This window comes from Bombina bombina, chromosome 6, assembly GCF_027579735.1.
Source record: "Bombina bombina isolate aBomBom1 chromosome 6, aBomBom1.pri, whole genome shotgun sequence".
NCBI classification, from domain to species: Eukaryota; Metazoa; Chordata; class Amphibia; order Anura; family Bombinatoridae; genus Bombina; species Bombina bombina.
The window spans coordinates 1086450539-1086475284 of NC_069504.1; the positions used below are offsets into that span (position 1 = coordinate 1086450539).

Below are 24746 nucleotides of genomic sequence, written 5' to 3' on the forward strand. Positions count from 1 at the left end.
GGGGTTAATACTATTTATGATAGGGTTAGTGAGGCGGATTAGGGGTTAATAACTTTATTATAGTAGCGCTCAGGTCCGCTCGGCAGATTAGGGGTTAATAAGTGTAGGCAGGTGTCGGCGACGTTGAGGGGGGGAGATTAGGGGTTAATAAATATAATATAGGGGTCGGCGGTGTTAGGGGCAGCAGATTAGGGGTACATAGGGATAACGTAGGTGGCGGCGATTTGCGGTCGGAAGATTAGGGGTTAATTATTGTAAGTAGCTGGCGGCGACGTTGTGGGGGGCAGGTTAGGGGTGAATAAATATAATACAGGGGTCGGCGGGGTTAGGGGCAGCAGATTAGGGGTACATAAATATAACGTAGGTGGCGGTCGGCAGATTAGGGGTTAAAAATTTTAATCGAGTGGCGGCGGTGTGGGGGGACCTCGGTTTAGGGGTACATAGGTAGTTTATGGGTGTTAGTGTACTTTAGGGTACAGTAGTTAAGAGCTTTATAAACCGGCGTTAGCACAGAAAGCTCTTAACTCCTGATATTTTCAGGCGGCTGGAATCTTGTCGTTAGAGCTCTAACGCTCACTGCAGAAACGACTCTAAATACCGGCGTTAGAAAGATCCCATTGAAAAGATAGGCTACGCAAATGGCGTAGGGGGATCTGCGGTATGGAAAAGTCGCGGCTGAAAAGTGAGCGTTAGACCCTTTAATCACTGACTCCAAATACCAGCGGGCGCCCAAAACCAGCGTTAGGAGCCTCTAACGCTGGTTTTGACGGCTACCGCCGAACTCTAAATCTAGGCCTTAGTGTCTATAAAACAATGGGAGCTGCCATGTTGTAACTTAGGTTACCTTCTCTGCTGTGGCCAATTAGGGACAGTTATAAATAGGTCACTAGAGGGTGCAGCCAATGGCTGTGTGGAATATAACAGTGTTCTGCTCTTCCATTTCTAACAGGAACTGAAAAGCTCACAATTTCAGAATGGAATTACAGGATACCAAATAAATAATGAAAATATATTGCAGACTTATTTATATATACAGTTACCTCCTGAAAACAACGGAAAATCATTATCTTCTTCGTTAATCTCCCAATTGTGTATATGTTATTTGATCCCTTTCGATAGTGTACAGTGAGGCTAACAGATGACGTGTGCACTGTTGTGCTACAAAAGATATATGTGTGTGCATCTTTTTAAATGATTTGAAGAGGGGCATAATTAGTATAGTTTGCATGTGTGTTTCTTTGGTTATGGATCTGGCTATTTTTTTTATTTTCGTGCTTATTATTATTATTTTCTTTAACTTTATAATTGATTGAGTAGGTAGCAGTGACATTGCTTCATACTGTCGTCCAAAAGGATGGGGTAATGCCAGTGAGTTTTGCTTATGTACAAAGCCAATGTTCAATTCTAATAGGTTTTGTGGTACTCAATCATTCTGGCACATATTAAGTACAAGATTTATTATGAGGCGAATGCCCCCATTTATGAAGAAGAGGTTTAAACTGCTGCTTCATAACTCCTCTCCACCAAACTGGAGTTGGCGGATGGAAATCACCCTAGTTTCATTTGCCTAGGGTGATTGACAAGCCCTGCTCTCACGCAATTGGTTGCGTGAGGATAGGGGGCGGTATTGCACAAGTGTTCCCTTGTGCAATGATAAATATGGGGAACACATTTGCCCCACAATTTGTGAAGAGATGCGAACAGTTTCACAACATGTGAATCCTGTCCGATCGCAAATTCATAAACCTTGCCCTAAGTATAGGGCCATTTTTCACAAAACCAAAAATAAAAAAAAATTGTTGAAGATAAACAATATTTTTGATCATGTGACATTTAAAAATAGCTTATTTGCAGCCATCAACATGCAGATAAATTAGCAAATGATAGATTGTGATCTATATATAATATTTATTAACATATGTGTGGGTTAAAAGGGAGATAGAAATCAAAATTAAAGAGATAATCTGGGAAATAAATGATATGCTATAATTTGTTACAACAATGAAATGTTTGCATTAGTGACCTCCAAATCTATGTGTTTAACTCCTGCAAAGGGGTTAAACACATATGTAAAGTCATGTCCAGGAGCTATAAACTTTGCAGAACTATAGGCAAGCTCATACAGTGATTAGCAGTGATTCTTATTGGCTCACTTGCTTTCTGGTGCTCAGTACAAGCAATTCTCTATATCTCAAGGAGAGGAGTTATGTTTTGAACCCCTTTGCTAGGCTTAAACACAAAGAGCTGGAGGAACAGGAGTGCATACATTACGAGAGCATTTAATTTTTGCACTAAAATGTAGCACTGAATATTCATGATGCAGGCAGAGTGTATGGCCCCATTGTGTGCAACAATGCTATACATTTAGTTCTCCATCCATGAGCAAGCATTTAAAGGGACATGAAACCCAAAATATGTATTTCATGATTTAGATAGAACATACAATTTTAAACAACTTTCTAATTTACGTCTATTATCTAATTTGCTTTGTTCTCTCTTCTTTATTGGAAAGGATATCTAGGTATGCTCAGAACTGTGAGCTAGCTGCTGATTGGTGGCTGCACATTTTTGGCTCTTGTGACTGGTGTACTGATATGTCCAGCTAACTCCCAGTAGTGCATTGCTACACCAAAAATTAATGATACCAAGGGAATGAAGCAAAATTCATTACAGAAGTAAATTGGAAAGTTGTTGAAAATTGGATTCTCTGAATCATGAAAGAACATTTTTGGGTTTTATGTCCCTTTAAGGCTACCTAGGTATGCTATTAAGGGATGGAGCTAACAAAGGATACCAAAAGAAAGGTGTTCATTTTATAATAGAAGTGAGTTATTATAAACATGCGGCATAGGAAAGCGTCTGGCAAACAGATAGAAACTGTGCAGTATTTAAACAGATCTATAAGTGCAAAAAGAAAATGCACTGGACAGTTCACCCAAAAACTTTCTCCCCTTTAAATTATTCCCAATGATCCTTTTTACCTGCTAGAGTGTATTAAATTGGTTGCAAGTAGCTCCTTTACTCCTATTTTAGCATTTGAAATAGCTGATTTAGCTTGTGGTTTCCCAACCTATACTGAAAGTTTTGATACTGGAGTATATGCTATTGAATAGCCTAAGTAAACACAGTCAGCAGAAGAAGTTACAATCTCAGTGGGATGCAGGATTGTTAAGTAATAAAATGATCATTTTCCATTGTTCTGTCTTTGTATTGAGCTATGCTGTTCCAGACAATTATAAGATAAGGAAGCAAGTCTGTGTACACAAAGTGATAACATAAAGAGATCTGATATTACCTTAAATTCAGCCCATTGTAATAGGCTGTGGTTTCAAAGCACAAAACCAGCTACTTCCTATACACAAATAAACCTGAAAATGCAATTTCTCAAATATTTTATACTCTGCAGGTGGTATAACAAGTCATTTAAAATACATTAATGGAAAAACAATTTTACAGTGTACTGTCCCTTTAATTCACTATTGTTTGCATACAAGTTTGTGTTTAATGCCTGAAAGATGATGTCAACCTCAGAGCAGCAGTGCACTATAGATCACATCTGGTGAGTCAATGACAAGAAGAGTATGTGGGTGCACACTGATGCTCCTGAGCCTACCCATGTATGCTATTCAATAAAGGATACCATGAAAACAAAGTAAACGAATAAAATAAGTATATTGGAAAGTTTATTGTTGTTCTCTAGCAGAACCACTTAAGTTTAATTTTGGCCATTTAATTGCTATTGTTGTGAACTCGCCTATACCCACCCCCATATCTGTTTTAAAGAGGTGTACAACAATGTAACTATTAAACGCGGTATAAGTTTATCTTCTGATGCAGCTGTTTCCAATTGCAACCTTTCCCTTTATACACAAGACACATGTTACTAGGAGGCACCGCGCACTGTGGGTTTTCTCAGCACTGACGGCTCCTTTGTGTCTCTGAATCACACGTAGCTTTGTGCTGTACAGCTGATAGCTTCGATGCACAGCTGGCTCCCGCCGGAAATGACGCAAGTACCTGAAAATGCCCTATCTTTTACTGTATTAAACACCAAAAAGAATAGGATACAGACGTTTCTATAGTACTGACTACACGCAGTCTCATATCGGATGTGACGACAGAGCCTGAAAGTGGTCTATCTCTGATAATGTACACTAGCCACGACATGGACTAGAGTGTAATCCTAGGTATCCTGATACCGCCCCCTGGCTTCCGCCGCCTGGGCTGGACTCAGCTCTCCGCGGAATGGCCGGGCGGACGGACCGGGCGCCGCTGCTGGACTGGGCTGAGGGTCCGGGTTTGAGTCCGGTTCCCGAAGTCGAGCAGACGGACAAGTGGCCCCGTGGCTACGGAGCTAGCTGGAGTCGCCAACCCGCGGGGGAGGTATCCCCGCCACTGCCGCAGCTAGAAGACGATCACATAATAGCGGTTTTTGTGGTCACCTTCGATCCACGCAGCGGTGAGTGATGAGCCCTAAGTGTGCAAGGGAATTCCTTTGTTTGTCCAAATATTACATCAATGTGATAGTGTAATGTAAATATTATATGTATAGGTATGTGAACATTAATGGTCTATGAGAGACCTGAATCTGGTGGTGCCCCTGTTGCTATCGTTGTGTGTTGGCTTTTCTACAGTAGTCTGAGTGATATGGCGTGTTTGTGTCTGTGCCCATGTTCTTGCGTACCAGGTGTCTGCACCTCTGTGTAGTTGTGCTCGTGTGTGTCATATTGCCCCTGTGCGAGCGGTGTGACAGTTCACCTCTATGTGTGTGACAGTGCACCTGTGTGTGTGTGTGTGTGACAGTGCACCTGTGTGTGTGTGTGTGTGACAGTGCACCTGTGTGTGTGTGTGTGTGTGACAGTGCACCTGTGTGTGTGTGTGTGTGTGACAGTGCACGTGTGTGTGTGTGTGTGACAGTGCACCTGTGTGTGTGTGTGACAGTGCACCTGTGTGTGTGTGTGACAGTGCACCTGTGTGTGTGTGTGACAGTGCACCTGTGTGTGTGTGTGACAGTGCACCTGTGTGTGTGTGTGTGTGTGTGTGTGACAGTGCACCTGTGTGTGTGTGTGTGTGACAGTGCACCTGTGTGTGTGACAGTGCACCTGTGTGTGTGACAGTGCACCTGTGTGTGTGTGTGTGTGTGACAGTGCACCTGTGTGTGTGTGTGTGTGTGTGTGACAGTGCACCTGTGTGTGTGTGTGACAGTGCACCTGTGTGTGTGTGTGACAGTGCACCTGTGTGTGTGTGTGTGACAGTGCCCCTGTGTGTGTGTGTGTGTGTGTGTGTGACAGTGCACCTGTGTGTGTGTGTGTGTGTGTGTGTGACAGTGCACCTGTGTGTGTGTGTGACAGTGCACCTGTGTGTGTGTGTGACAGTGCACCTGTGTGTGTGTGTGACAGTGCACCTGTGTGTGTGTGTGACAGTGCACCTGTGTGTGTGTGACAGTGCACCTGTGTGTGTGTGTGTGTGTGACAGTGCACCTGTGTGTGTGTGACAGTGCACCTGTGTGTGTGTGTGTGTGACAGTGCCCCTGTGTGTGTGTGTGACAGTGCACCTGTGTGTGTGTGTGTGACAGTGCACCTGTGTGTGTGTGTGACAGTGCACTTGTGTGTGTGTGACAGTGCACCTGTGTGTGTGTGTGTGTGTGTGTGACAGTGCACCTGTGTGTGTGTGTGTGTGTGTGTGACAGTGCACCTGTGTGTGTGTGACAGTGCACCTGTGTGTGTGTGACAGTGCACCTGTGTGTGTGTGACAGTGCACCTGTGTGTGTGTGACAGTGCACCTGTGTGTGTGTGTGTGTGACAGTGCACCTGTGTGTGTGTGTGTGACAGTGCACCTGTGTGTGTGTGTGTGACAGTGCACCTGTGTGTGTGTGTGTGACAGTGCACCTGTGTGTGTGTGTGTGTGTGTGACAGTGCACCTGTGTGTGTGTGTGTGTGTGTGTGTGACAGTGCACCTGTGTGTGTGTGTGTGACAGTTCACCTGTGTGTGTGACAGTTCACCTGTGTGTGTGTGACAGTTCACCTGTGTGTGTGTGACAGTTCACCTGTGTGTGTGTGACAGTTCACCTGTGTGTGTGTGTGACAGTTCACCTGTGTGTGTGTGTGACAGTTCACCTGTGTGTGTGTGTGACAGTTCACCTGTGTGTGTGTGACAGTTTACCTGTGTGTGTGTGTGACAGTTTACCTGTGTGTGTGTGTGACAGTTTACCTGTGTGTGTGTGTGTATTACAGTTTTACCTGTGTGTGTGTGTGTGTGTATTACATTTTTACCTGTGTGTGTGTGTGTGTGTGTATTACAGTTTTACCTGTGTGTGTGTATTACAGTTTACCTGTGTATTTGTGCTTCAATACAGTACTGGAACCTAGCTGAACCCATCTGGTAGCCAATTACAAGAAGAACATATCCACCAATCAGCAGCTAGCTCCCAATAGTTAATTGCTGCTACTATACCTATCTATGCTTACTCTTCAACAAAGGATAGCAATATAACAAATCAAATTTGATAATAGAAGTGATTCGGAAACTGTGTTTTTTTTTTTTTAATTGTATGCTCTAGGTGAATCATAAAAGTTTTTAATTTTGAGTTTAAATCAGTCACTATTTCATTTTTCAAGAAGCAGGATTGAAATAACAAATTTATTTAATCCCCACTACACTGTCTAGGTGCATTATTCTGATTATGTTTTAGAAAAATGTAAGAGCAAATTACATGCAATGGGGCTCTAGGAGTTTTTGCTTCCCTTTGTTGGACTGAACAGACAATTTTTTTTTTGTTTTAAATATAATTATTATGTTAATGTAGAGATGAAATTAAAACTGCTACCTCCTGAGTGCCTCATATATTGGGCAAAACTAAAATGTTCTATAGTCCCCTATCTTTGTACAGGTTAATACAAATTGTGCAGTACCCTTTCTTCGAGATAAATAAACATGCCATTGAGTTTTAAATTGGAATTCTGCCCTCTCTGACTTTTTTATTATTAATAATAATAATAATAATAATAATAATATCATCATCATGATCATTTATTTGTATAGGGCTGTTAAATTTCATAGTGCTGGGTACAGACATAGGGGTATACAATGACAAAGATTTTTATTTTTTTAACCCTTTCATACCGCCATGTGTTTAACATTGGAACAAAGTTCTGTTTTAAACACTTGCTTGAAAAATGAAACCACGCGATCGTCAATGTGATCATGTGGTTTTAAAGCAGAGATCATTGGGGACTGCCTACAATGCTAGACACGACCCCCCAGTCGGATTTGCTTTTGCTTAAATGGTGGATCCTGCATGACACCAAAAAAGGTAGGACGTTCCATGCCGTCCTGACGATGTTAAAGCCCTGCGCTGTTAGGGCGGCATAGAACGTCCTAACGGCTTGAAGGGGTTAAGATTTTATGATACGACACCAAAACATAACAGTCTAAACAAAACTAGTACAGGAGTAGGAGGGCCCTGCTCCTAAGAGCTTACAGTCTACACGTTGAGGGCGCAGAAAACATCAGGTTCTGGGTAGCTTGTCATATGGATTTTAGTTGCAGCAGTGAGTTAAAGGGACAGTCTACACGAAAATGTTTGTTTAAAAAGATAGACAATCCCTTTATTCCCCATTCCCCAGTTTTGCATAACCAACAGTTATATTACTATACATTTTACCTCTGTGATTACCTTGTATCTAGGCCTCTGAAGACAGTGTTTTTTTTTTTTTTAACAGACTTGCATTTTAGCCAATCAGTGCTGACTCCTAGGTAACTCCACGTGCATGAGCACAACGTTATCTATATGGCACACAGGAACTAACACCCTCTAGTTGTGAAAAAAAATCAAAATGCATTAACATAAGAGGCGGCTTTCAAGGCTTCCTAGATTTAGCTTTCAACTAAGAATACCAAGAGAACAAAGCAAAATTGATGATAGAGCTAAATCTCAATCATGAACGTTTTTATGTTTGACTAGACTATCCCTTTAAAGCAGTTAAAGCTTTACTTTGGGCAGGATGAAAAACAGCGGATATAGGTGAGGTTTTAAAGAGTGTCTGAAGCTGTGCAAGGTTAGAGGCTGTCTGATGGGTAGAGAGGTCCAGGGGACAGGAGCAGCGTGTAGTGCAAGTGACCGTTGTCCCTCTGATCAGGTGTGCCGCCCACGTGGCTGGCTGACTCTCTGTGTCTCCTTTGTTTGCCAGTAATCGGTATCTGATCTTATCTGGCACCTGTTCTTTGTGCTTCCGCTACGTGTTCTTTTAAGGCTTATGGAGAATTTTCACCTCGAGGCAGAGGAAACATGCTGCTGAAGGATTACTGCCTGACATTCAGGGGTTAACCAGCTCCCGGTGCACTATAAAAAAAACACAAGCACCGTTAACTGTCTAATTACCAGACATGTTGGATTCCTGCATTTGTACTTCAGTGATCAGTCATTTAATATAACTTAGTACTTTACACTCATTAAGTATTTTCTGATCTGCTATTTCCTAAATTAAAATGCCCTTTGGCTGCTTTCCTCATGCTGACCCTAGACAGCTCACAGTGGAACTGAGAATATGTAATGTTCAGTGATTAAGCTGGAATCACACTTGTTGCTGTTTTTTCATTAAAAAGCCACTTAATGGGACATGAAACCTTCCATGATTCAGATAGAGCATGTCATTTTTCAATTTATTTCTATTATCTAATTTGCTTAATTTTTTTGGTTTCCTTTGTTGAAAATAATGCTTAGGAAGGCTCAGGAGTAGCAATGCATTACTGGGAGCTAGCTGCTTTTTGGTGGCTGTACAAATTTGTCTCATCATTCGCTCACCAGCTGTTATCAAACAGTGGCCAGTAGTGCAATTTTGCTCTTTCAACAAATGATACTAAGAGAAGGAAACAAATGAGATTATAGAAGCAAATTTGAAAGTTGTTTAGAATTGCATGATCTGTCTCAATCATGAAAGAACATTATTGGGTTGCATGTCCCTTTAAGAACTAAAGGGTGTTGAACTCAGGACTCTTCCCCCCCGCCTCACGAAAGTGTTAAATATGTATGTATTAAGGAGGCTGTATTTAAAGTACACAGAATTAATTTATCTGAAACATATTAACAATATGCAAAGCTGGGGAATGGGTAGTAACAATCAAGTAGATTTTTTCCTTTAACGTAGAGAATGATACAGCTCCAAAATCACACAATTTTGTGCCAAAACTCATCATTTCCTTTGTAAGCAAAAGAGTAATGAATAGATATCACAGCCTCTGTAGCAGCCCATGGGTTACACATAGTAATGAATAGATATCACAGCCTCTGTAGCAGCCCATGGGTTAAACATAGTAATGAATAGATATCACAGCCTCTGTAGCAGCAGCCCATGGGTTAAACATAGTAATGAATAGATATCACAGCCTCTGTAGCAGCAGCCCATGGGTTAAACATAGTAATGAATAGATATCACAGCCTCTGTAGCAGCAGCCCATGGGTTAAACATAGTAATGAATAGATATCACAGCCTCTGTAGCAGCAGCCCATGGGTTAAACATAGTAATGAATAGATATCACAGCCTCTGTAGCAGCAGCCCATGGGTTAAACATAGTAATGAATAGATATCACAGCCTCTGTAGCAGCAGCCCATGGGTTAAACATAGTAATGAATAGATATCACAGCCTCTGTAGCAGCAGCCCATGGGTTAAACATAGTAATGAATAGATATCACAGCCTCTGTAGCAGCAGCCCATGGGTTAAACATAGTAATGAATAGATATCACAGCCTCTGTAGCAGCAGCCCATGGGTTAAACATAGTAATGAATAGATATCACAGCCTCTGTAGCAGCAGCCCATGGGTTAAACATAGTAATGAATAGATATCACAGCCTCTGTAGCAGCAGCCCATGGGTTAAACATAGTAATGAATAGATATCACAGCCTCTGTAGCAGCAGCCCATGGGTTAAACATAGTAATGAATAGATATCACAGCCTCTGTAGCAGCAGCCCATGGGTTAAACATAGTAATGAATAGATATCACAGCCTCTGTAGCAGCAGCCCATGGGTTAAACATAGTAATGAATAGATATCACAGCCTCTGTAGCAGCAGCCCATGGGTTAAACATAGTAATGAATAGATATCACAGCCTCTGTAGCAGCAGCCCATGGGTTAAACATAGTAATGAATAGATATCACAGCCTCTGTAGCAGCAGCCCATGGGTTAAACATAGTAATGAATAGATATCACAGCCTCTGTAGCAGCCCATGGGTTAAACATAGTAATGAATAGATATCACAGCCTCTGTAGCAGCAGCCCATGGGTTAAACATAGTAATGAATAGATATCACAGCCTCTGTAGCAGCAGCCCATGGGTTAAACATAGTAATGAATAGATATCACAGCCTCTGTAGCAGCAGCCCATGGGTTAAACATAGTAATGAATAGATATCACAGCCTCTGTAGCAGCAGCCCATGGGTTAAACATAGTAATGAATAGATATCACAGCCTCTGTAGCAGCAGCCCATGGGTTAAACATAGTAATGAATAGATATCACAGCCTCTGTAGCAGCAGCCCATGGGTTAAACATAGTAATGAATAGATATCACAGCCTCTGTAGCAGCAGCCCATGGGTTAAACATAGTAATGAATAGATATCACAGCCTCTGTAGTAGCCCATGGGCTAAACATAGTAATGAATAGATATCACAGCCTCTGTAGCAGCAGCCCATGGGTTAAACATAGTAATGAATAGATATCACAGCCTCTGTAGCAGCAGCCCATGGGTTAAACATAGTAATGAATAGATATCACAGCCTCTGTAGCAGCAGCCCATGGGTTAAACATAGTAATGAATAGATATCACAGCCTCTGTAGCAGCAGCCCATGGGTTAAACATAGTAATGAATAGATATCACAGCCTCTGTAGCAGCAGCCCATGGGTTAAACATAGTAATGAATAGATATCACAGCCTCTGTAGCAGCAGCCCATGGGTTAAACATAGTAATGAATAGATATCACAGCCTCTGTAGTAGCCCATGGGTTAAACATAGTAATGAATAGATATCACAGCCTCTGTAGTAGCCCATGGGCTAAACATAGTAATGAATAGATATCACAGCCTCTGTAGCAGCAGCCCATGGGTTAAACATAGTAATGAATAGATATCACAGCCTCTGTAGCAGCAGCCCATGGGTTAAACATAGTAATGAATAGATATCACAGCCTCTGTAGCAGCAGCCCATGGGTTACACATAGTAATGAATAGATATCACAGCCTCTGTAGCAGCCCATGGGTTAAACATAGTAATGAATAGATATCACAGCCTCTGTAGCAGCAGCCCACGGGTTAAACATAGTAATGAATAGATATCACAGCCTCTGTAGCAGCAGCCCATGGGTTAAACATAGTAATGAATAGATATCACAGCCTCTGTAGCAGCAGCCCACCGGTTAAACATAGTAATGAATAGATATCACAGCCTCTGTAGCAGCAGCCCATGGGTTAAACACAGTAATGAATAGATATCACAGCCTCTGTAGCAGCAGCCCACGGGTTACACATAGTAATGAATAGATATCACAGCCTCTGTAGCAGCAGCCCATGGGTTAAACATAGTAATGAATAGATATCACAGCCTCTGTAGCAGCAGCCCATGGGTTAAACATAGTAATGAATAGATATCACAGCCTCTGTAGCAGCAGCCCATGGGTTAAACATAGTAATGAATAGATATCACAGCCTCTGTAGCAGCAGCCCATGGGTTAAACATAGTAATGAATAGATATCACGGCCTCTGTAGCAGCAGCCCATGGGTTAAACATAGTAATGAATAGATATCACGGCCTCTGTAGCAGCAGCCCATGGGTTAAACATAGTAATGAATAGATATCACAGCCTCTGTAGCAGCAGCCCATGGGTTACACATAGTAATGAATAGATATCACGGCCTCTGTAGCAGCAGCCCATGGGTTAAACATAGTAATGAATAGATATCACAGCCTCTGTAGCAGCCCATGGGTTAAACATAGTAATGAATAGATATCACAGCCTCTGTAGCAGCAGCCCATGGGTTAAACACAGTAATGAATAGATATCACAGCCTCTGTAGCAGCAGCCCACGGGTTACACATAGTAATGAATAGATATCACAGCCTCTGTAGCAGCAGCCCATGGGTTAAACATAGTAATGAATAGATATCACAGCCGCTGTAGCAGCAGCCCATGGGTTAAACAGTAATGAATAGATATCACAGCCTCTGTAGCAGCAGCCCATGGGTTACACATAGTAATGAATAGATATCACAGCCTCTGTAGCAGCAGCCCATGGGTTACACATAGTAATGAATAGATATCACAGCCTCTGTAGCAGCCCATGGGTTAAACATAGTAATGAATAGATTTCACAGCCTCTGTAGCAGCAGCCCATGGGTTAAACATAGTAATGAATAGATATCACAGCCTCTGTAGCAGCCCATTGGTTAAACATAGTAATGAATAGAAATCACAGCCTCTGTAGCAGCCCATGGGTTACACATAGTAATGAATAGATATCACAGCCTCTGTAGCAGCCCATGGGTTAAACATAGTAATGAATAGATATCACAGCCTCTGTAGCAGCAGCCCATGGGTTAAACATAGTAATGAATAGATATCACAGCCTCTGTAGCAGCAGCCCATGGGTTAAACATAGTAATGAATAGATATCACAGCCTCTGTAGCAGCAGCCCATGGGTTAAACATAGTAATGAATAGATATCACAGCCTCTGTAGCAGCCCATGGGTTAAACATAGTAATGAATAGATATCACAGCCTCTGTAGCAGCCCATGGGTTAAACATAGTAATGAATAGATATCACAGCCTCTGTAGCAGCCCATGGGTTAAACATAGTAATGAATAGATATCACAGCCTCTGTAGCAGCAGTCCATGGGTTAAACACAGTAATGAATAGATATCACAGCCTCTGTAGCAGCAGTCCATGGGTTAAACACAGTAATGAATAGATATCACAGCCTCTGTAGCAGCAGCCCATGGGTTAAACATAGTAATGAATAGATATCACAGCCTCTGTAGCAGCCCATTGGTTAAACATAGTAATGAATAGATATCACAGCCTCTGTAGCAGCCCACGGGTTAAACATAGTAATGAATAGATATCACAGCCTCTGTAGCAGCAGCCCATGGGTTAAACATAGTAATGAATAGATATCACAGCCTCTGTAGCAGCAGCCCATGGGTTAAACATAGTACTGCCACTTCAGGTCTAAATGTCACAAAACGTAACTGTGCCACTTTCTCTGTACAGTTCTCATGTAATATTTACTCTCACATCAGCCAGTGATGACATAACTCACACTAGCTGCTGGCTTCCTCATGACTTGGTTCCTGTTTGAGGTCAGTCAGAAGAGGAAACTGCTTTCTAATCTGAGGAGGATGGTTATTGTGGCTTAGCTGGTGTTTGTAGCTTGTGTATAACGCTGAGATCATTACTTCATTATAGAAATGTTATGGTATAGCTAAATAATAAGACTGGGTGTGGGACTAGTGCTGCTTATTGGATCAGTACTTTAACTATGAGTTTATCGCCTTTGTGGGGGGGTTAAACACAATGCTTTGCAGCATTGCTAGATAAAATGACATGCTCTAGTAACTCAGGGGTTAATAAAAAGTGGTGAAACATAGTTATGTTCAGCTCCGTAGCAGTAATTCACTACTGGGAGCTAGCTGAAAATATCTGGTGAGCCAACGACAAGAGGCATATGTGTGTAGCCACCAATCACCAGCTAGCTACTAGACGTGCATTGCTGTTCCACAACCTACCTAGGTATGTTTGTCAATAAAGGATACTAAGAGATGGAAGTAAATTAACAGCAACAAATTTAAAAAGTAAGAATGTTTAATTTTTACTTCCATATCACTTTAAAGGTCTGATTCAGATAAAGAATACAATTTTAAACAAATTTCCAATTTCATTTATCTAATTTCCTTCTTTCTGTTGGTATTCTTTTTTTAAAGGAGAAGCAATATACTATTGGGAGCTAGCTGAATGCATAGGGTGAGCCAATAGCATGAAGCATATATGTGCGGCCACCAATCAGCAGCTCCTGAGCCTACCCAGGTATACTTTTTGACAAAGGATGCCAAAGAACAAAACAAATTAGATAATAGAAGTTAATTGCAAAGTTGTTTTTTAATCAAACGCTTTGTCTGAATAATGAAAGAAAATATTTTCTTTCATGATTCATATTGAGTGTGCAATTTTACACTTTTTATTTACTTCTACTTTCACATTTTCTTCGTTCTGTTGGTATTTTGTCTTGAAAATCAGGGACTTAAGCTGAGGAGCGTGCACGTGTCTGAAGCACTATATGGCAGCAGTTTTATAAGAATATTATCCATTTGCAACAGCACTAGAGGGCGGCACTGTTTCCTGCCATGTAGTGCTCCAGGCGCCTATCTAGGTATCTCTTCAACACAGAATATCATGGGAGCAAAATACGTTTTATATTAGAAGTAAATTGGAAACGTTTTTACAATGTTATGCTCGTGTTACTTTAATACATTACCCTGTGTGTTACACGTCATTGTCACACGTCTAATTAGCGGCCTTCTTTCCCCTGCACCACTGCTTGTCTGTGTGTTACACGTCATTGTCACATGTCTAACTAGCGGCCTTCTTTCCCCTGCACCACTGCTTGTCTGTGTGTTTACGCGTCATTGTCACACGTCTAACTAGCGGCCTTCTTTCCCCTGCACCACTGCTTGTCTGTGTGTTACACGTCATTGTCACACGTCTAATTAGCGGCCTTCTTCCCCCTGCACCACTGCTTGTCTGTGTGTTACACGTCATTGTCACATGTCTAACTAGCGGCCTTCTTTCCCCTGCACCACTGCTTGTCTGTGTGTTTACGCGTCATTGTCACATGTCTAACTAGCGGCCTTCTTTCCCCTGCACCACTGCTTGTCTGTGTGTTTACGCGTCATTGTCACATGTCTAACTAGCGGCCTTCTTTCCCCTGCACCACTGCTTGTCTGTGTTACGCGTCATTGTCACACGTCTAACTAGTGGCCTTCTTTCCCCTGCACCACTGCTTGTCTGTGTGTTACGTGTCATTGTCACATGTCTAACTAGCGGCCTTCTTTCCCCTGCACCACTGCTTGTCTGTGTGTTACGCGTCATTGTCACATGTCTAACTAGCGGCCTTCTTTCCCCTGCACCACTGCTTGCCTGTGTGTTTACGCGTCATTGTCACACGTCTAACTAGCGGCCTTCTTCCCCCTGCACCACTGCTTGTCTGTGTGTTACGCGTCATTGTCACATGTCTAACTAGCAGCCTTCTTCCCCCTGCACCACTGCTTGTCTGTGTGTTTACACGTCATTGTCACATGTCTAACTAGCTGCCTTCTTTCCCCTGCACCACTGCTTGTCTGTGTTACACGTCATTGTCACATGTCTAACTAGCGGCCTTCTTTCCCCTGCACCACTGCTTGTCTGTGTGTTTACGTGTCATTGTCACACGTCTAACTAGCGGCCTTCTTTCCCCTGCACCACTGCTTGTCTGTGTGTTACACGTCATTGTCACATGTCTTACTAGCGGCCTTCTTTCCCCTGCACCACTGCTTGTCTGTGTGTTTACGTGTCATTGTCACATGTCTAACTAGCGGCCTTCTTTCCCCTGCACCACTGCTTGTCTGTGTGTTACATGTCATTGTCACATGTCTTACTAGCGGCCTTCTTTCCCCTGCACCACTGCTTGTCTGTGTGTTTACGCGTCATTGTCACACGTCTAACTAGCGGCCTTCTTTCCCCTGCACCACTGCTTGCCTGTGTGTTTACGTGTCATTGTCACATGTCTAACTAGCGGCCTTCTTCCCCCTGCACCACTGCTTGTCTGTGTTACACGCCATTGTCACACGTCTAACTAGCGGCCTTCTTCCCCCTGCACCACTGCTTGTCTGTGTGTTTACACGTCATTGTCACACGTCTAACTAGCGGCCTTCTTCCCCCTGCACCACTGCTTGTCTGTGTGTTTACACGTCATTTTCACATGTCTAACTAGCGGCCTTCTTCCCCCTGCACCACTGCTTGTCTGTGTGTTTAGACGTCATTGTCACATGTCTAACTAGCGGCCTTCTTCCCCCTGCACCACTGCTTGTCTGTGTGTTACATGTCATTGTCACATGTCTAACTAGCGGCCTTCTTTCCCCTGCACCACTGCTTGTCTGTGTGTTACACGTCATTGTCACATGTCTAACTAGCGGCCTTCTTTCCCCTGCACCACTGCTTGTCTGTGTGTTACACGTCATTGTCACATGTCTAACTAGCGGCCTTCTTTCCCCTGCACCACTGCTTGTCTGTGTGTTACACGTCATTGTCACATGTCTAACTAGCGGCCTTCTTTCCCCTACACCACTGCTTGTCTGTGTTACATGTCATTGTCACACGTCTAACTAGCGGCCTTCTTTCCCCTGCACCACTGCTTGTCTGTGTGTTTACGCGTCATTGTCACACGTCTAACTAGCGGCCTTCTTTCCCCTGCACCACTGCTTGTCTGTGTTACATGTCATTGTCACACGTCTAACTAGCGGCCTTCTTTCCCCTGCACCACTGCTTGTCTGTGTGTTTACGCGTCATTGTCACATGTCTAACTAGCGGCCTTCTTTCCCCTGCACCACTGCTTGTCTGTGTGTTTACACGTCATTGTCACATGTCTAACTAGCGGCCTTCTTTCCCCTGCACCACTGCTTTTCTGTGTGTTTACGTGTCATTGTCACATGTCTAACTAGCGGTCTTCTTCCCCCTGCACCACTGCTTGTCTGTGTGTTACATGTCATTGTCACACGTCTAACTAGCGGCCTTCTTTCCCCTGCACCACTGCTTGTCTGTGTGTTACACGTCATTGTCACACGTCTAACTAGCGGCCTTCTTTCCCCTGCACCACTGCTTGTCTGTGTTACACGTCATTGTCACACGTCTAACTAGCGGCCTTCTTCCCCCGGCACCACTGCTTGTCTGTGTGTTTACACGTCATTGTCACACGTCTAACTAGCGGCCTTCTTTCCCCTGAACCACTGCTTATCTGTGTGTTACACGTCATTGTCACACGTCTAACTAGCGGCCTTCTTCCCCCTGCACCACTGCTTGTCTGTGTGTTTAGACGTCATTGTCACATGTCTAACTAGCGGCCTTCTTCCCCCTGCACCACTGCTTGTCTGTGTGTTACGTGTCATTGTCACATGTCTAACTATCGGCCTTCTTTCCCCTGCACTACTGCTTGTCTGTGTGTTTACGCGTCATTGTCACATGTCTAACTAGCGGCCTTCTTTCCCCTGCACCACTGCTTGTCTGTGTGTTTACGCGTCATTGTCACATGTCTAACTAGCTGCCTTCTTTCCCCAGGTAACATTGTAGAATGGTGCTTGCCTCAAGATATAGATCTAGAAGGTGTCGAGTTCAAGTCCATGGCCAGCGGCTCCCATCGCGTTCAGTCCGATTTCATGTAAGTGAAGGAGCGGTAAGATGACAAATGGGACATGAAAGCCATGTTTTTGTTTGCCATTCAGATAGCGCGTGTCATTTTAAACAATTCTCCAATTTATTTATATTATCCAATTTGCTTCAGTCTCTTGGTATCCTTTGTTGAAAAGAATACCTAGGTAGGCTCAGGAGCAGAAATGAATTACTAGCTGCTGATTTGGTGTCTACATGTCGTATATGCCTCTTCTCATTGAAGCTGGCTGAACGCTTCAGCTGAACCAAGTAGTGAAGTGCTGCTCCTTCAACAAAGGATACCAAGAGGACAAAGCAAATTTGATAAGTAAATTGGAAAGTTGTTTAAAATTATATGTCCTATCTGAACTATGAAAGAAAAATGTTGAGTTTTGTATTTCTTTAATTAAGGAAAATGCACATATATTAAAGTCAATACTTGTGATACTGTGATTTAGACATAACCTTTGTGTTAAGTGGAACAAATATAATTAGTAATGTTAGCTTTTGCTAAATTATTTCTCTTGACATAAATAGTTTATTTATTCATGTGGATATATTTCTATACGATTTAATAGTAAAGATAGATCTCTATGTAAATGCGCGGTTTTTATTCTGTTACTATGATTAAATAGTATTATATCATAGGTATTATAAATCTGGTTTATTCTGTTAGGTTCACATTAATTGTAGGGACAATGTACTTTAAAATGTTCTCCTTTTTTTTTTTTTTTAAAAAAGGTGCTTTTCCAGGGGGAAACCGCCACCTATACTGGATACTTCTGTACTGCAGTATTAGCTATAGAAAGCTATGTGAACAAGAGGCAGCAACAGAATTCAACCCCTGAGTGTGTGGGTGGGGGCGAGGAGAGGAAAGCACCTACCTGATTGCCTGAGAAATTGTTTCATTAGAAATGTTACGTATACTATTACTTGTGAAATCGGTTAATGCATCTCTTGCTAAAAAATATGGGCATTTTATTGAGGATTTTTTGTTATAGATTTATTTTCATTTAGTTTCCTATAATATTGCTGATATGTATGATTGTGCTTTATGACGACGTGGGTCTCATTGATGATGTCATATGTAACATTGGACGTTAGTGACGCAGCTGGTGATATCACTAGTGACAAACATGACACAGTGTGAGGGGCGTATGTAAAATTTTGAACGATAACGTTGTATTAAACGGTCATGAAACCCAAAAAAAATCTTCTCATTTTATTCTGTGTTGAAGATATATTTATGTAGGTAGCGTGCACGTGTCTGGGAAATCGTGCTGCCATCTAGTTCTCAATGTATAACATTGTTGTAATCGAATTTGCTTCATTTTTTCCGATATCCTTTGGGGTCGATTTATCAAAGGCTTCACAATCCTTTTCGACCCATTCGGCTGCAGGTTCTCACAAGAGAACCTGAGCGCCGTATTTAACAAGCAGCAGTCATGAGAACGTTGCTTCCCTAATCTTTCGCCACCTCTAAAGTGGCGAAATTCAAACTCCGCGGTATAGGCCGACCAGGGAGACTGACAGCTCCTGCCTGCGCCTGATTGGCTGTGCGTGGGCCGGGGGCAGGATTGCACGCGAGCGCAAAATAGCGCTTGTGTGCAATGCTGAATTCTGCCAGGAGAATTAAGCCTGCGCCCCTGTCTGCCTCCGTTTGATAAATTGCCCCTTTTTTTTTAAAGAAATAGCAATGCACATGAGTGAGCTAATCACACAAGGCATCTGTCTTTGTACAGCCATTAATCAGCAGCTACTCAGCCTATCTAGATTTCAGCAAAGAATATCAAGAGAATTAAAGGGATAGGAAAGTCCAAATAAAACTTGCATGATGCAGATAGAACATGTAATTTTACGGCACTTAAAGGGACATGAAACACAATTTTCTTTTCATGATTCAGATACAGCATACAATTTTAAACAACTTTCTAATTTACTTCTATTATCTAATTTGTTTCATTCTCTTGGTATCATTTGTTGAAGGAGCAGCAATGCAATAATGGTTTCTAACTGAACTCATGGGTGAGCCAATCACATTCGATATATATATATATATATATATATATATATACAGCCACCAATCAACAGCTAGAACCTAGGTTCTCTGCTGCTCATGAGCTTGCCTAGATAAACCTTTCAGAAAAGGATAACAAGAGAAGGAAGCAAATTAAATAATAGAAGTAAATTAGAAAGTTGTTTAAAATTGTATTCTCTATTTGAATCATGAAATAATTTTTTGGGTTCCATGTCCCTTCAAGTTCACTTCTATTTTCAAATGTGCTTCGTTCTCTTAGTAACCCTTGTTGAAAAAGAAACCGCACACATCATACACTAGTGGTAGCCAGCTGCTGATTGGTACCTGCACACATTTGTCTCTTGTGATTGGCTTACTAGATGTGTTCTGCCAGTAGTACAGTGCTGGTCCTTCAGCAATGGATAACAAGAGAATGAAGCAAATTTTATAATAGAAGTTAATTGGAAAGTTGTTTAAAATTGTTTGTTCTATCTGAATCATAAAATGTTTGGGTTTACTATCCCTTTAAGCAAATGAGATAATAGAAGTGAATGTAACATGTTTACTTATGATTCTGTGGATTTTAATCACATTTGTTTGTGCAGCAGATTCCGTTTGTGAAGTTGTTGCTGGCAGAGTGAATGCAACTTGCATTTAATAACGTAATAGATTTTCCTTATGTGTGACACCTGCCAGATGGTGTTGTCTGAGTGCTTTGACTCATTTGTAGCACAGCTATATATATGTTTCCTCATAGCCGGAAGCCATCGCATTATAAGTTACATGTGTGTTTTTTTTTTTTTCTCACAGTTACTTCCGTAAAGGTTGCTTCTTCGGCCTGGCATGTTTTGCCAATATGCCTGTGGAGAGTGAGCTGGAGAGAGGAGCTCGTATGAAGTCAGTTGGCATCTTGTCTCCGTCCTACACACTTCTGTACCGCTACATGCACTTCCTAGAGAATCAAGTTCGGTAAGACCTTGTGGGGATAGGCGTATTCATACTGTGGGGGCTGCAAGCGCTGCACTTGTGCACTAGAGATATTGTGGGTGATGTGTACTGCAGGGTGAGGGGTGGCAATGCTAGTAATATCCTGCAGATTGAGAGTGAAATTATCATTAATGGGGAAGCTGCAGGATTAGGGGTGTCTGTGAGGATGCGGTTAGGGAAGCTGCAGGATTAGGGGTGTCTGTGAGGATGCGGTTAGGGAAGCTGCAGGTTTAGGGGCGTGTCTGTGAGGATGCGGTTAGGGAAGCTGCAGGATTAGAGGTGTCTGTGAGGATGCGGTTAGGGAAGCTGCAGGTTTAGCGGGGTGTCTGTGAGGATGCGGTTAGGGAAGCTGCAGGTTTAGCGGGGTGTCTGTGAGGATGCGGTTAGGGAAGCTGCAGGTTTAGCGATGTGTCTGTGAGGATGCGGTTAGGGAAGCTGCAGGTTTAGCGGGGTGACTGTTAGGATGCGGTTAGGGAAGCTGCAGGATTAGAGGTGTCTGTGAGGATGCGGTTAGGGAAGCTGCAGGTTTAGCGGGGTGTCTGTGAGGATGCGGTTAGGGAAGCTGCAGGTTTAGCGGGGTGTCTGTGAGGATGCGGTTAGGGAAGCTGCAGGTTTAGCGGGGTGTCTGTGAGGATGCGGTTAGGGAAGCTGCAGGTTTAGCGGGGTGACTGTGAGGATGCGGTTAGGGAAGCTGCAGGATTAGGGGTGTCTGTGAGGATGCGGTTAGGGAAGCTGCAGGATTAGGGGTGCCTGTGAGGATGCGGTTAGGGAAGCTGCAGGTTTAGCGGCGTGCCTGTGAGGATGCGGTTAGGGAAGCTGCAGGTTTAGCGGGGTGACTGAGGATGCGGTTAGGGAAGCTGCAGGTTTAGCGGGGTGACTGTGAGGATGCGGTTAGGGAAGCTGCAGGATTAGGGGTGTCTGTGAGGATGCGGTTAGGGAAGCTGCAGGATTAGGGGTGCCTGTGAGGATGCGGTTAGGGAAGCTGCAGGTTTAGCGGGGTGTCTGTGAGGATGCGGTTAGGGAAGCTGCAGGTTTAGCGGGGTGACTGTGAGGATGCGGTTGGGGAAGCTGCAGGTTTAGCGGGGTGTCTGTGAGGATGCGGTTAGGGAAGCTGCAGGTTTAGCGGCGTGCCTGTGAGGATGCGGTTAGGGAAGCTGCAGGTTTAGCGGCGTGTCTGTGAGGATGCGGTTAGGGAAGCTGCAGGTTTAGCGGGGTGACTGTGAGGATGCGGTTAGGGAAGCTGCAGGTTTAGCGGGGTGACTGAGGATGCGGTTAGGGAAGCTGCAGGTTTAGCGGGGGTGTCTGTGAGGATGCGGTTAGGGAAGCTGCAGGTTTAGCGGGGTGACTGAGGATGCGGTTAGGGAAGCTGCAGGTTTAGCGGGGTGACTGTGAGGATGCGGTTAGGGAAGCTGCAGGTTTAGCGGGGTGTCTGTGAGGATGCGGTTAGGGAAGCTGCAGGTTTAGCGGGGTGACTGAGGATGCGGTTAGGGAAGCTGCAGGTTTAGCGGGGTGACTGAGGATGCGGTTAGGGAAGCTGCAGGTTTAGCGGGGTGTCTGTGAGGATGCGGTTAGGGAAGCTGCAGGTTTAGCGGGGTGTCTGTGAGGATGCGGTTAGGGAAGCTGCAGGTTTAGCGGGGTGTCTGTGAGGATGCGGTTAGGGAAGCTGCAGGTTTAGCGATGTGTCTGTGTGGATGCGGTTAGGGAAGCTGCAGGTTTAGCGGGGTGTCTGTGAGGATGCGGTTAGGGAAGCTGCAGGTTTAGCGATGTGTCTGTGTGGATGCGGTTAGGGAAGCTGCAGGTTTAGCGATGTGTCTGTGTGGATGCGGTTAGGGAAGCTGCAGGTTTAGCGGGGTGACTGAGGATGCGGTTAGGGAAGCTGCAGGTTTAGCGGGGTGACTGTGAGGATGCGGTTAGGGAAGCTGCAGGTTTAGCGGGGTGACTGTGAGGATGCGGTTAGGGAAGCTGCAGGTTTAGCGGGGTGACTGAGGATGCGGTTAGGGAAGCTGCAGGTTTAGCGGGGGTGTCTGTGAGGATGCGGTTAGGGAAGCTGCAGGTTTAGCGGGGTGACTGAGGATGCGGTTAGGGAAGCTGCAGGATTAGGGGTGTCTGTGAGGATGCGGTTAGGGAAGCTGCAGGATTAGGGGTGCCTGTGAGGATGCGGTTAGGGAAGCTGCAGGTTTAGCGGGGTGACTGAGGATGCGGTTAGGGAAGCTGCAGGTTTAGCGGGGGTGTCTGTGAGGATGCGGTTAGGGAAGCTGCAGGTTTAGCGGGGTGACTGAGGATGCGGTTAGGGAAGCTGCAGGATTAGGGGTGTCTGTGAGGATGCGGTTAGGGAAGCTGCAGGATTAGGGGTGCCTGTGAGGATGCGGTTAGGGAAGCTGCAGGTTTAGCGGGGTGTCTGTGAGGATGCGGTTAGGGAAGCTGCAGGTTTAGCGGGGTGACTGTGAGGATGCGGTTGGGGAAGCTGCAGGTTTAGCGGGGTGTCTGTGAGGATGCGGTTAGGGAAGCTGCAGGTTTAGCGGCGTGCCTGTGAGGATGCGGTTAGGGAAGCTGCAGGTTTAGCGGCGTGTCTGTGAGGATGCGGTTAGGGAAGCTGCAGGTTTAGCGGGGTGACTGTGAGGATGCGGTTAGGGAAGCTGCAGGTTTAGCGGGGTGACTGAGGATGCGGTTAGGGAAGCTGCAGGTTTAGCGGGGGTGTCTGTGAGGATGCGGTTAGGGAAGCTGCAGGTTTAGCGGGGTGACTGAGGATGCGGTTAGGGAAGCTGCAGGTTTAGCGGGGTGACTGTGAGGATGCGGTTAGGGAAGCTGCAGGTTTAGCGGGGTGTCTGTGAGGATGCGGTTAGGGAAGCTGCAGGTTTAGCGGGGTGACTGAGGATGCGGTTAGGGAAGCTGCAGGTTTAGCGGGGTGACTGAGGATGCGGTTAGGGAAGCTGCAGGTTTAGCGGGGTGTCTGTGAGGATGCGGTTAGGGAAGCTGCAGGTTTAGCGGGGTGTCTGTGAGGATGCGGTTAGGGAAGCTGCAGGTTTAGCGGGGTGTCTGTGAGGATGCGGTTAGGGAAGCTGCAGGTTTAGCGATGTGTCTGTGTGGATGCGGTTAGGGAAGCTGCAGGTTTAGCGGGGTGTCTGTGAGGATGCGGTTAGGGAAGCTGCAGGTTTAGCGATGTGTCTGTGTGGATGCGGTTAGGGAAGCTGCAGGTTTAGCGATGTGTCTGTGTGGATGCGGTTAGGGAAGCTGCAGGTTTAGCGGGGTGACTGAGGATGCGGTTAGGGAAGCTGCAGGTTTAGCGGGGTGACTGTGAGGATGCGGTTAGGGAAGCTGCAGGTTTAGCGGGGTGACTGTGAGGATGCGGTTAGGGAAGCTGCAGGTTTAGCGGGGTGACTGAGGATGCGGTTAGGGAAGCTGCAGGTTTAGCGGGGGTGTCTGTGAGGATGCGGTTAGGGAAGCTGCAGGTTTAGCGGGGTGACTGAGGATGCGGTTAGGGAAGCTGCAGGTTTAGCGGGGTGACTGTGAGGATGCGGTTAGGGAAGCTGCAGGTTTAGTGGGGTGTCTGTGAGGATGCGGTTAGGGAAGCTGCAGGTTTAGCGGGGTGACTGAGGATGCGGTTAGGGAAGCTGCAGGTTTAGCGGGGTGACTGAGGATGCGGTTAGGGAAGCTGCAGGTTTAGCGGGGTGTCTGTGAGGATGCGGTTAGGGAAGCTGCAGGTTTAGCGGGGTGTCTGTGAGGATGCGGTTAGGGAAGCTGCAGGTTTAGCGGGGTGTCTGTGAGGATGCGGTTAGGGAAGCTGCAGGTTTAGCGATGTGTCTGTGTGGATGCGGTTAGGGAAGCTGCAGGTTTAGCGGGGTGTCTGTGAGGATGCGGTTAGGGAAGCTGCAGGTTTAGCGATGTGTCTGTGTGGATGCGGTTAGGGAAGCTGCAGGTTTAGCGATGTGTCTGTGTGGATGCGGTTAGGGAAGCTGCAGGTTTAGCGGGGTGTGTGTGTGGATGCGGTTAGGGAAGCTGCAGGTTTAGCGGCGTGTCTGTGAGGATGCGTTTAAAGTATTTAGTGATAGACGTGCATTTTCGGAAGAAGGTGACTGCGCGCGGCTTTCCGCTCTTTTCGGAGCCGTATTTCTTCTTGTGAAAGTGCAACACACTAAGATCTGGATTTCCCTAGAGTAAATCCGTCTCTGAAAAGACCTGAATGCTGCTAGCGGCTACCTTTTTCCAAATGCACCTATGTATTCGGTGACAACATCGTAGCTGGAAGGATGCAGGTGATAACTTTAGAGGTTGGTAAATGGC

The 24746-nt window shown here is 44.7% G+C and overlaps 1 protein-coding gene across 2 annotated transcripts in view; it reads left to right on the forward strand.

Moving 5' to 3' along the window:
• Positions 1–4188: 4188 nt before the first annotated feature.
• The window catches only part of DENND11 (DENN domain containing 11), a 159786-nt gene continuing 139228 nt past the window's right edge, over positions 4189–24746 (forward strand). For both annotated transcript variants that reach the window (XM_053718996.1, XM_053718995.1), the window contains exons 1-3: positions 4189–4459; positions 17372–17471; positions 20289–20447. In XM_053718996.1, coding sequence (XP_053574971.1) covers positions 4246–4459; positions 17372–17471; positions 20289–20447 — 473 coding nt within the window. In that variant the 5' untranslated portion in view covers positions 4189–4245. The remainder of the gene's footprint in view (positions 4460–17371; positions 17472–20288; positions 20448–24746) is intronic.